Source organism: Panicum virgatum, chromosome 3N (assembly GCF_016808335.1).
Source record: "Panicum virgatum strain AP13 chromosome 3N, P.virgatum_v5, whole genome shotgun sequence".
Taxonomy (NCBI): domain Eukaryota; kingdom Viridiplantae; phylum Streptophyta; class Magnoliopsida; order Poales; family Poaceae; genus Panicum; species Panicum virgatum.
In genome coordinates this window covers 14,506,703-14,519,799 of record NC_053147.1, presented here as the reverse complement: position 1 = coordinate 14,519,799, position 13,097 = coordinate 14,506,703, and the positions used below count along the sequence as shown (strand labels likewise).

Sequence of the window (13,097 nt, the reverse complement as noted above, 5' to 3'; positions counted from 1 at the left end):
AAAGCGGACGGGGACGGAACAAATTCCTTGTTCCCCCTGGGAAGGGATTTTGATTTTTCAGCCGATTCGCCATTAGCGAAATACGCGCCCCGCCCCACCTCCACCACTACGCCCCGCCACAGCGCCACTTGGGTTGTGGCGGCGGCAGCCTCGAGGGCGGATCCCTTGCGGAACTCCGCGGGGGGAGGCGCCGGAATGTTTGGCGAAACCAGAAGATCTTCTTGGGTGCGTTCGCTTCGATCTCCCTGAAATCTGGTCTCCTCGGCGCCGGGTGATCGGTGGCTGATGTGATCCAGGAGCGAGAGGGGCGTGCCCCCGATCCGTGGCCTGCTGCTGGTGCGTTACACGGGAGGGGGAGGTTCCGGTCGTTTTCAGCGTGTTCTTGTTCGATTCGCATGTATAATATAAGGCCGCCTGCTTGCTTGCCAGTCCAATGGAATCTGCCGCCGTTGCGATTTTGTACGCGTCCGGCAGACCAGCAAGCAGCTGCATGCAACAATAATGGGCGAGGTAAAACTTGAGCTTCTTGAACTACCACCGGATGAAGGGCATGAAACCACCTCATCACTTCAGAGGGCAGCACAGCGCTTCTTGTCACGGTCTAGCCGGGGAGCTGAGTACGTAGCAAATGAACTGCTTTAACAAAATAACAAATCATCATCCGCATGCTTTCAATGATGGCTTTGAAGCAATTTCGGTGGCTAAATGTTACGAGTACATATTCTAGTATAAAAGCATTTCCTCTGCGAGTATATGTCGTTACGCTTTGGCCCTTGCTTTTAGTTGCTTTGCCCCGAATATAATTTCGGTCGCCACTACCGAGAATACTAATATCAATGTTATCCACTGCTAATAGTTTTGGCACCCTGCAGCTTGCCCCCCCTCCGAATCCATTATCCACCAAATGATTCTCTCCTGGCGTGGCAGCAGAGACAAAAGCCAGGGTCAACATCTTTCCAGGCAAAGCCCATATTCCGACGCATAATTTTAGATCTTTTGCCGCATTGCTTTGTTTGTTTGTTTTTCTTTCTTTCTTTGCTAATAACAATTGCAGCGTTTTGTTTAGTTTATTAATGGGTCATGACTGATGGGCCCCTGTTAATGCAGCCGCGCCCTTGGTTTTCAGTGGATAGTGGATGCTGCTACCAACAGGAACAAAAAATGGCTTTTGGAATCTGTCACTTTGTGTGCCTGGTTTACGGTTAGTGCTTGCCTGTTAAGTAGAGTATGCAGAGCACCACCAACCTGACCCTACCCAGCCCCTTGATGGAGTTGCATGCTGTTCTTATATGTGCGGAGATTTTGAAATGCAAGCAGTTGATGTGTGATGTGTTCGTTCAGTCGTTCTCGTTCCCCACCAGAAGGGGCACATTCGGGAGCTGTTTGTACGAAAGACGTTGGTGTTTTGTTTCTGTTGGATCGAGCGGTGGCATGATTATTGAACCAAAAAGCCCTTTCGGGTACTACGTGCCAGGCCCCGCGTCCAAGACAACCGAAACAAGGACCTGAAGCCCTGCAACCTCTTGTTCTGGTCCATCCTTGTTCACTTGTGGCGTCGTACAAACAATGAAACAAGTGCAGAGTTCGTCCTTGTTTCTTTTTTTATACACAAACAAATATACTCCCTCCGTTTTTAAATATATGATGTTTAGGAGAAGCAAATTAGTTCATTTTTGAACTAAAAAGTTTGTCCTAAATGTCATATATTTAAGGATGGAGGGAGTACTGTTTTCAGATTGTGCGTCCTTCTTTATTTTCTATTGATAGAGAAAGAGGAGACTCAGCATCATTTTCCCTTCGTTTTCTCTTTTTTTTTTGGGTCCCAGTCTCCCAGAGGACTGCATGAACACGGTATTCAACTTTCTCAAAAAAAAGGGAGGAGAAGAACTAAAAGAGCACCGGTAAAGAGGAGAAGAACTAAAGGGTCCAGGAAGACGAACATGGGCCAAAAGTGTCCACGCTTCCTTTTCGGCCCACGCAAGGCTCCTAAATACATAGAGTACCATCGGAATTCTGGGCCTGGCAGTGCGTCCCACAGTTTTGGCCCATAACTAAAAGGTCCAGGAAGACGAACATAGGCCGAAAGTGTGCAAGCTTCCTTTTCGGCCCACGAAAGGCTCCTAAATACATAGTAGTACCGTCGGAATTATGGGCCGTACAGTGCGTCCCACAGGTTTGGCCCAGAATCTGTAGCAAATTGGACCAGGAGACTTGCGTGGGCAGCACGTCCGGTTGCACCAGTCCAGCCCAAACAAAAGCCGGGCGGCGTCCGTCCGTGCATGGCAGCCGCGGGAGTCACAGAATATGCCGATTTAACGGTCGGGGTCGCACACTTCCCCTTCCACGTTTGGTGTCTAGGGCAAATGAAAGAAGCCGCAGAAACCTTAGCACAGAAGCAAGGAAAATATCCTCCCTACATATGGCATGTGGGCATAGTTCCGCAGAAACCGATAAACACCTAAACTTCGTTATTGAGAAAAAAAAAACTTATTGGACTTGTAATGTAGCGTATTTCTTAAATCCTTTTAGAAAAATTTAACATTTATTTAACAATAGTATATGGTGGCTAACCATCTGCAATTGATTGGGTGGTGTAAAACAAGACTTATATTTTGTTGTCAATACTCAAAATGAACAATATCACATCCATCGATGTAAGAGTTCTATTAATTTGTAGCTAAAAGGTTGCCACTTATTTTATCATAGTCCATTCTTTAACTATAACATATATAGTCATATGATATGTGCGGGTTGGTAATTTGTAATTTAATGTACTTATAGTGTCTATATCATGAATGAGGCAAAATCTTGTTTGATCTGATTGTTAAGTAATATATGTGTTACGTGAAAAAGAAAATGGTAAAGCGGCAATTACTAAAAGCACCGATATAGAGTAATATCCCCAAACCAGTAATGAATGTCCATATTACATCCTAAATTTCTATCTAGATGTCTAGATACTTGCTATGACGCGCATGTGGTAGGCTTGTATTTCTCTCTCTCTCTCTCTCTCTCTATATATATATATATATATATATATGCGAATATTCCTGTTAAATCCCTAAATTCCCACCCGATTGTACTATCCTAGAATGTGCCATGATGTGTATGAATTTTTTTCTTACCTGGCTAAATGCGTTTTTATGGTGCATATTGAGCGACAAAAGCGATAATTCTTGTTACTTTATACATCCTACCTGTTTGCGTTGTTTAATGATGTGTATCCTTGCTCATGTTTTTTGTATTTCACTAGATGCATTTTTTATAGCACATTCTTGTTATGTATCTGTTTGCATAGTCTAATGACGTGTCATGGTGTGCTCACATTTTTTGTATTTCACCAGACGCGTTTTTGACAGCACATTCAGTCTAATGACGTGTCATGGTGTGCTAATGTTTTTTGTATTTCACCAGACGCGTTTTGACAGCACATTCAGTCTAATGCCGTGTCATGGTGTGCTCACGTTTTTTGTATTTCACCAGATGCATTTTTGACAGCACATTCTTGTTTCGTCATTGATCCCTGCCTAGGTGTAATCCAGTGATCTAGAGATTGCCATGTTATATGTGACAACCCCATGAGAGACGATAAAGTGTTTACTATTCATTTCTCTTTCTTTCTTTCTTTTTTCGAAAGGAAACTAGTAGAGTGGTTTTATTGAATCCATCTTATCAGAGCCCACCGTACCAAGTATATGGTTTGTTTAAAAATATCTTTATTTGTTCAAAGAAAAAGTACGTGGTTTGAACGATAAAATATCACAAGATCAATCACTTCCGGCTTAACTGAAAGGCAGAGCTCGGGCTGTTTTCTCGTTTATAGAGAAAAAAAGATTGCAATTAGAACTCCTTTTCCAAGCGGCACCCGTCTGCTAGGGGACTCGTAAAACGCGGCCATAGTGCAGGAAGCATAGCCCTCAGGATTTGGGAGGCGCGAACCTGCAACCCTACGGCGTCCGACAGAGGCCCTGTTTGGGGGAGCTTCCTGGAGCTTTTGCTTCTCCAGGAAGCTCCAAAAGCCACAAGCTCCCCCAAACGGGGTCAGATTCTCCAAACCGCGGAAGCTCCAAAAGCTCTTCTTTACACTACAAGCGGAAAAGCTCCATCGGAGCAGCTTCCCGAGCTTTTGGCGTCCCTCCTCCCTTCCGCGCGTCCCCCTCCCTCGAGGTCGCCGCCCCAGATCCGTCGTCACCCGCCGCCCTCCCTCCGCGCGGCCCCACCGGCGGCTCTTCTCCTCGCCACCTTTAATGGTCTCCACCCGAGCTCCGCCCGCCGGCCACCTCCACCCGAGCTCCGCCCGCCGGCCACCTCCGCCGAGCTCCACCCGACGGATCCACCCTCGACCCGAGCTCTACCCGCCTCCACTCGAGCTCCTACCGACTCCACCCTAGCCCACCCCGACGTCCCCCTCCATTCGCGGCCGGCGAGCCGAGCTGCGAGCTCCGGCTGCCTCCACCCGAGCTCCCCGCCCGGCGGTCGCCTCTGCCGAGCTCCGCCCAACGGATCCATCCGCGGCCGCCTCCACGCCCCGGCAGCTCGGCTCGCCGGCCGCCTCCGCCCGGGAGCCCCTCCCATCTGCGTGGATCGACGCACCGCTGCCCCCTCCCCTCCGCGCGGCTTGCCCGGCCGACGCCCCTCCTCTCTGCTTGGACCGCCTCGCCGCCATCCTCGCCAAAAGCTCCATTGGAGAAGCTTCCCCAAACAGCACAGCTAGCTTTTTCCAAAAGCTGATTCCTACACCAGCGGGGTGAGCTTCTCCAGGAAGCGCTTTTGGAAAAGCTGCCGCTCCCCCAAACAGGGCCAGAGCCACCATCCCTTTTTTTTTTCTTTTCCCTTTTCGCAATCGCAATTCACGAAAGGAAACTCGAAGCCACCCCACCCCGTTTATTAGCTGAGCTCCTGCCCGGGCCGGCCCTCCATTCCTGCGTGCGTGCGTGGCTTCGGCAATACAGGGTGCGTGGGGGAGCAAGGCGGCGGCGACGAGGGTTTTGCTGCTCCCGCACCGCGCGCAGCGGCGACGCCACCGCAGCTCCTCGCTGCCCCGGATCGAGGAGGAGGAGGAGGGGGCGGCGCCTGTGGTGGCTGCGGCAGCGGCGGGAGCGGGAGCGCCATGAGGGGCGGCGGCCGTGGCGGCGGCGGGAGGCAGCCCTACCCGGCGCCGGACGGAGCGGACGCGGCGGTGATCCCGGCCGCCTCCAGGAAGATGGTGCAGAGCCTCAAGGGGATCCTTGCCGACCGTTCCGAGGGTGAGATCTACGCCACGCTCTGCGACTGCGGCATGGACCCCGACATCGCCGTCGAGAGGCTCATCTCCCAAGGTATGCTGGCGTGCTCCTCCGCTTTTTCCCGCTTCACGGGTCGAATTGTTAAGAGCGGATGTTGTCGTGTGATGCTCGTCAGCGCTAGGGTTTGTTTTTTCGCGCGGTGATTGGGCGCCGCGGATATGTGTGGCTTCGTGTCGTAACCCCCCAATCTGGACGGCTGCTATTGAATTGTTGCCCAATCTTGTCTGATTCCGCGGAAGCTGTACGCTGTGACCTGTTTTTGCTTGCCAGATTAGGTTTAACGTGACTGCGTGAAAGCATACCGGGTAGTTTTAGTTCTGTCACGCCTTTAGATTAGTGATATATCCGTTTATTTATTGTCAACAAGCAACTCTTTTTGCATTTATGGATTTTGGCTTATGGAAGATGTGGCAACTTATGATGTAAGGGGTTCAATTTAGTGCAGAAGTCCTGAACTCCTGATTCATATCCCATTGTAGTCCAGCTGTGTTGCAGAATCCTTACAGCTGGCCCATATATTATGTAATGTCTTGCATAAACATGTCTTTTCATCCTCGGCAATAGGATGGTATTTAAGTTCACTCATGTATTCTTTTCTATTTTACTATTACTATTTTATTTGTTTTTAAGTTTGCTGTCTATTTAATAACTTGGTATAGGTGCATTATTGTTTTTGCTGTTAACTGATATGTACCTAGTAATACATATTTGTTGAAATTGGAATTTCCAGTAAATTCATTGTAGAGATGCTTTGGTGCCAGTGATCTTTCGGTTCTTCATGTGCTGATAGCCTTCTGTTTGTCTTGTTCTTCAATTCTGAGGGTAGATTTTCCCTATTTTAAATGCATACCTATGCATCTGATATTTTCTCTGGTGTCAATTAATCACTGCACTTATGCCTGATGTACCTAATAAATATTAATTAATGAAACATGGCATAGCAATAGTGTCTCTAGATCATGGAGACTCTTAATTTTTTGTTTATAATTGTAATTATAACTTTTTTTATTCATATCTATTCAGATACTTTTCATGAAGTGAGGAGAAAGCGGGACAAGAAAAAGGAGGTTAGTAGATGCTTGAATTCCTTATACCCCAGCTTTTCTTTAAGTTCACACTTTGCTTTTCCATCCTTTTATTTTTGTGTGAGAGTTTAACTGCAATATGACTTGACCATTGATTATGCAAAGCTTGCATTGAATGGAAGCTTACTGTCTACTTTTCTATCTCTTGTTTTTCTTTGTGGGAGTTGTCTTTTTGCTGCAATGTGAGTTTAGGGTCATTGATTATGCAAGCTTGCATTTAATGGGAGACCTGGGTCCTCCCATGCTATGTGCTGTCTGATGTATACAGTTGCGTACCATTCTTGACAAAGAATCAGCATACTTCTGTTAACTGATCAGTTATTAGGTTAGCAGTCACATTCTATGGTACTTCCTTTGTCATGTGTATGCCTATGTTATTGCACTCAATGACCTTTCTGTGATCGTTAGTGCATCTTCGCATTTTGATCCAATTCAATGCATGTCATCTGGTTGCCGATCGTTCCCCTAACAAATTCTATCATCTGTAGACTAAAGCTTCTCAGGAATCAAGACCTCGATCATTCCAGAAACCTATGTATCGTGGATATAAGGCTGGTTCTGATCGAAGTGGGAGAGGTAGGCTGCATTTCATACTGTGTATGGAGTTTGTAGTTTTCTCAGTCCAACCACTCTGTTTTTCATCAACATGTCAACAGACTCAATGGGTGTTTTCAAAGGCCCTATCAAGAAAGATCCAGAGCTACATGCCCCACTTGACTCATCAGCTTTGGATGTCAAGACAAGCAATCCTACAGAAGCTATTTCTGCTACAGGGTAGGGGTACTAACAATTTTGCATAGAGATTATGATCTATGTGCCCATTTTTTAGTTAATGTTTTTCCTTTATATTGCTTGAGTCAATGTTCCTTCTCCTTTTCATTCTCACCCTTTTTCTTCATTTATTTCACATTATTTCTTGCAACTCTTGTTGGGTTTTATAGCTAATCTAACAATCTTGCTTGGGACAGGCTTTGTAGTTGTTGAAGCTGTTGCATTAGTTTCAGTCATTCCCCTATACTTGTTTATGGTTTTGCAACATTTGTCCATTATTTTTATAAATTACATCAGAAACAAAGAGATGTTTGGGCATAAAACCTTAATGGCTTGATTTTCATCTCTTTCTGTATTAGGGTTCTCTTCAAAAAGGTAGATAACAGACAGTTTAGGTGCCACATAACAGAGTGTCTGTATTTTTGCATATAATCATCAGTTATTTTTTTACTTGTTATCCTAGTTAATGTGCAATGCAACACAAAAATATAATAGCAGTTTCCTCGTAAAAACAGTACTCAAGTTTCATTATATTTTTGTATTTCACTAACATATGCCTAGAGAGAAAGCAATGGTAGAAAACGTTTTATTTAATGCAGTATTCATGCCCTACTCTACAAGTAACCTGCTACCTTTGGGCTTGATTATTATGAAGAGATCAATCATTTGTTCTTCTCAAACGATGTTCTTTTTTTTGCATTGTGGTCTAAATTATTTACTGTTCATATCATACCATAACCATTTTCTCAATTAAAGCGACTATATTTCAATTTTGACTAGGGATGCAAGGTAGATAATTTTTGGGTCATTGGGTCGACCCAAAAAGTTGATAAAATGAACAAGAATGGCATTATGCGTAAATAATTTGAGAGGAGAAATGAACTGGAGTGGCATGCCATCGTAGTTAATTAACTGACCCAAAAAACACCATTGGGTACTGTACAGCTTCACTCATGCAAACTAGTTAACACGTTTTTCTGATAATTTGAACAAGGTAGCTTGAAGACTTCCTTGATAGTCATCTTAATGGTTTGTGCTTCTATTTGCAGCAATGTTGCCCAAGCTGATGCAAAGAACACTCAGCCTCCATCTCAAGTGCAGCATGGTTGGGGTGGTATTCCAGGTCGCCCTTCCATGGCTGAAATAGTGAAAATGGGCAGGCCTCAAGCTAAAGTTGGGAGCAGATCTGTTGCAAGTAGCACAGGCATGCCAGTTGTTGGTGATTCAGTTATTTCCAATACACCACCCAAGGAATACAACAAAACTGATGCGCCGGAAGTAGGCCATGGCACAGCAGATAAATTACCAAATGGCGCTGTTGAAGTGTACTCTGCACCTAAAGATGCTTCCTCAGTTGACATGTTACCTCCAGCTGATGGAGCAGATGTAGCAGCTCCTTCCAATGTTGAAGATTCATCAATTCCGGATGTCAATGAAGATGGCATTGAAAAAGACGCAAATTTGGAGGAGGGCAATACAGAAAGTCTGACAATGTCTGGACAATTTTCTGCTTCTGGTAAAGATAAATCAGAATATACTGAAGTTGCAACATATCAGGATTCGGTAGAGAAAACAGATGACTACTTACCATTTGAGCATAGCCAAAGTAAGTCAAAACAAATATCATTGTTATCTGTATTTCTGCATTTGGTTGGTCAACTTTTATAATTCTGAAAGCCTACTTAGTGAATTAAGTCGGAAGCTAGCTTATTTTATTTCTATGGATGATTTTTCATTTGTTTCTTATGGTTATCAGTTATTACACCACCATATGGCTACCATGATGCGAAGTTAGTCAGTTGAAATTTCTTTCTAGAATTCTCCATTTTTATCTGCATGTACACTTTTATATTGCATTCTTGTATGCCATAATACCCAATTACACATTAGTTACTGACCTTCTGTTTCATATCGTCGTTCTACAATACCCCTTCATGACTTGCGGCCTGTGGATCCCTGGATTTTTTTTGTCTTTCTTGTACTAAACCTTTTGGTGTTGCTCATCAAGATCTCAGTTTTTATTACCATTTACCCCTTTGATGGCAGATTTGAATGACGATATGTCTGCCACGACGAAACAACTTGACCAGTTGACTCTGCACGAGGGACCAAAATCATCTGATGATAATCCAGCAGTAATAATACCTGATCATCTTCAGGTTTCAAATGCTTACTGTGCACACTTGACATTTGGTAGTTTTGTGTCTGGTACACTCGATGCATCTGTGGCCACAAAACCTCTTGAGGGTCATGGGGAAGCTGCGACAGTTCCTGATGAGCATTCAATTAACCAGCCAGATGTCATGTATGTTTTCTATTTTTCAATACTCTTCACCCCACATTTTGTTTTGTAGCGCTTATAAGTCCTTTTCTGTTTTGTTTAGAATGCATGAGGATGAAAGCAAGGCGACAGCAACTCCGGCAGCTAATGAATATGTTGCTTCCACGACAAACAGCAACATGGAGAATCTTGATGTTACATCGTTACAACAATCTGAAGTGACAAGAGCCAATTTCCTCGATGTCCCAAACACTATTGAATACACCCTATCATCAACCTCAGATTTTGCAACTTCAAGTGCAGCGGAGCAAGATTCTGCTCCACACAGTTATCTACAGGAAAACCGCCAGTTCCAGAATGTTTCTCCTCTGTCAAACTTTATGGTATGTACCCATGTATCCCTGGTTCTAACTCCACTGATATAGCTCATTGAAAAAGAAAGAGATACTATGTTTTTATTTTTTTCTAGGAGAGCTGCCTGTAAAAAAAAACATACCAAGATGTGCACAACACACATACCCCCACACAACCCACCCACCCACACATTCGAACACAACACACCCACCCTTGAACAAACACTTGAGTGTATGCCACACTCTCCTAAAAGAATTCACACAATATTATCAATTTATTCACACTACTGTTTATTTTGCTACTAACAGCTGTTTTATTACTCTGTATCTGCAGCAAATACAAAATGGTCTCCTGCCACCTGCAATCCCGCCATTACGCGAATTAGATCCAGCCTTTTCACTATTGCTCACAAACCCTCCTATGATGCATGGTACGATGTCATCGTCCATGAACAATGCAACGGTTTCTACGCAGCCCCAGGAGGTATGAACATCTCACTGAATCATGTGACTTCATCTTCATCTATGCTTTTCAGTGAAGCAACCATGTATTTCCTTCCAACTTCGTACATTCTATCTTGTTGGTTATGTTACCTGTAGGTAATTTGATGTTGCTAGGTAAACTAATCAGCAAAAGTTGTGATCTGGAAAAGGAAAAAGTATACATAACCCCCCAAACTATTAGGGTTGGAACACATCACCCCCCAAACTACAAAACCGGATATTTAACCCCCTGAACTTTTCAAAACCGGACATTCTACCCCCTGGAGCGGTTTTGAACGGCGGTTTTGCTACAGTAGCGCGGTTTTGCTATTTTCTTTTTTTATTTATTTCGATTTAATCTTTGAAAAATCATAGTAAATCACAGAAAAATCGTAAAATAAAAAATCCAATTTTGTTGGACTCCACATGAGTAGATCTACACAGTGAATATATAATAAGATATACTTTAGTACAAAATTTTTACTTTAAATTTAGATCTATTTTTTTCTATAATTAAATAGAATAATTCATAACCGCAGTTTCTATAGCTCAATTGAGGTGAAATTTTTATGATGGGCTTATTATTGTATGCTTGAATTGTAATAAAATTTTCATACTCATTGGATCATGTATAACTTAGTTATATATTTATTTATATTTAACAAGCATAAACCTAAGCATAAACGTAAATAAATATATAACTAAGTTATACATGATCCAATGAGTATGAAAATTTTATTACAGTTCAAGCATACAATAATAAGCCCACCATAAAAATTTCACCTCAATTGAGCTATAGAAACTGCGGCTATGAATTATTCTATTTAATTATAGAAAAAAATAGATCTAAATTTAAAGTAAAAATTTTGTACTAAAGTATATATTATTATATATTCACTGTGTAGATCTACTCATGTGGAGTCCAACAAAATTGGATTTTTTATTTTACGATTTTTCTGTGATTTACTATGATTTTTCAAAGATTAAATCGAAATAAATAAAAAAAGAAAATAGCAAAACCGCGCTACTGTAGCAAAACCGCCGTTCAAAACCGCTCCAGGGGGTAGAATGTCCGGTTTTGAAAAGTTCAGGGGGTTAAATATTCGGTTTTGTAGTTTGGGGGGTGATGTGTTCCAACCCTAATAGTTTGGGGGGTTATGTATACTTTTTCCTCTGGAAAAGGGTGGCATATATTTCCTTCTTTTTTTTTATTGCTGGCAAACTAAATGTCACAAATAGGATCCAGAGTTTGCTATAGAGAATGTGCCTTTCTTTCTGTTGTATTGGTTGCTAATAGTACTATGATTCGAATTGGTGGAACATTTGAATTTTTTGGCAAAAGATGAGGACATGATGCATAGAACTTACTTATCCTGCTATCTGATCATTTCCTAATCTTTAAACTTGCCATGGTACGGTAAATGTGTTAATGCTAGCACGATAAGTTTTCTTCTCTGAACTCTGCCACCCGCTCGTATTTATGCTAAGTATGTCATGAGCAAGCTTATTGTGTATTGTTTATCTTCGTATTGAATCCAACAAATATATTTTACATTCTTAATTGTGTGTTTGATTTGATTCTTGCAGAGTGCCAGTCCAGTTGGGTTACCCAACCCTCAATTGACTCAATCTCAGCCAAGCACCAGCATCACGTCAGGGCCTCCTCTCCCTCAACATCTTCTTCATCCCTATGCTCAAGCAACTCTTCCTCTTGGTCTTGGGTATGCAAGCATGATTGGCTATCCATCTCTGCCGCCAAGTTATGCATATATCCAGCCTGCTGCTTTTCAGCAACCATATATGAACAATATGTTCCACCAAGCAGCCGCTGCAGTTCCCAACTCGAGTGTGAAATACCCTCTCCCACAGTACAAAACTCTAGCTAGCTTGCCACAGCCAGCTCCTTTGCTCTCAAGCTATGTTGGTGGCTTTGGAACTGCAAACAACATGCCTGGAAATTTCCCCGGGAACCAAAACACAGCATCAGCGACCACAACTCTTGGGTTCGATGGATCGGTGCCTCCACAGTACAAAGATGGAAATCAGTTTATTTCTCTTCAACAGCAGGTAACTATATTACACCTGAGCTATGCATCCAAGATGGGCATTTATGTGATAACTAATTTTTCATTTGTTGCGGACAGAATGAGAACCCTGCAATGTGGATGCATGGAGCTGGTTCGCGAGGAATGCCCCCACTTGCAGCCAGTACGTTGTATGGCTATCAAGGGCAGAGTCACCAGGCTGGGCTTCGGCAGGGCCAGCTACCTTCGCAGTTTGGCACCGCGCTTGGGCAGTCACAGCCAGCTCTGGGCCCAGAACACCGAAACCCCAGTGATGGCAACCTAAGTGCGGCTGCTCAGGCTAACCCAATGTGGCCAAATAGCTACTGATCGATCCCTTGTCAACTTTGCTGAAGGTGGTCCTGTTGTGTGTGACGGTAGAGACGGCATTCAATGGCTTTTGGCCTGATCCAGGCAGATGGATAGCAGCTTTGTACATGAGTTGCTATCGGGACATTTTGAGAGGCCGAGAGATATATATATGTTCGAAACATGTAGCGTTTCTAGGATATGGGCAAGGTTGTAGTTCGATCTATTTATTCAAATTCTGATAGAAATAGATCGTTCCTTCTCTGTTTTATTTTTCCATTTTGCGGTTTACATATCTTGTGACAATAAATCTGAAATATCTAACACAGCAGCACCATTAATTTTCGAGGAAGCAAAAGAAGAGCCAAGGTTATCACCGGCATTTCGTGCCTGGCTTATTTCGCCTGCTTTGTTAACTCATTGCCAAGATTGTGTCTCATCCATTGCCAAGATTGTGTCTCATCCAT

General features: G+C 43.4%; 1 protein-coding gene across 1 annotated transcript; it reads left to right on the top strand.

The window, feature by feature from the left end:
* The first annotated feature begins 4,915 nt into the window (after window positions 1-4,915).
* On the top strand, window positions 4,916-13,012 carry LOC120664512. Its single transcript, XM_039943770.1, has 10 exons — window positions 4,916-5,318; window positions 6,309-6,352; window positions 6,859-6,946; window positions 7,027-7,144; window positions 8,191-8,747; window positions 9,188-9,446; window positions 9,526-9,805; window positions 10,110-10,259; window positions 11,846-12,325; window positions 12,403-13,012. The coding sequence occupies exons 1-10, from the start codon at window positions 5,111-5,113 to the stop codon at window positions 12,649-12,651; spliced, it is 2,433 nt and encodes an 810-aa protein (XP_039799704.1). The 5' UTR covers window positions 4,916-5,110; the 3' UTR covers window positions 12,652-13,012.
* Window positions 13,013-13,097: the final 85 nt, after the last annotated feature.

Excerpts from the sequence above, each read along its gene's own strand:
- LOC120664512 (XM_039943770.1), top strand. The coding sequence starts at position 5,111 with ATGAGGGGCGGCGGCCGTGGCGGCGGCGGGAGGCAGCCCTACCCGGCG. Across the intron at positions 5,319-6,308 it reads CGAGAGGCTCATCTCCCAAG|ATACTTTTCATGAAGTGAGG; the intron begins GTATGCTGGCGT and ends ATATCTATTCAG. Across the intron at positions 7,145-8,190 it reads GAAGCTATTTCTGCTACAGG|CAATGTTGCCCAAGCTGATG; the intron begins GTAGGGGTACTA and ends TTCTATTTGCAG.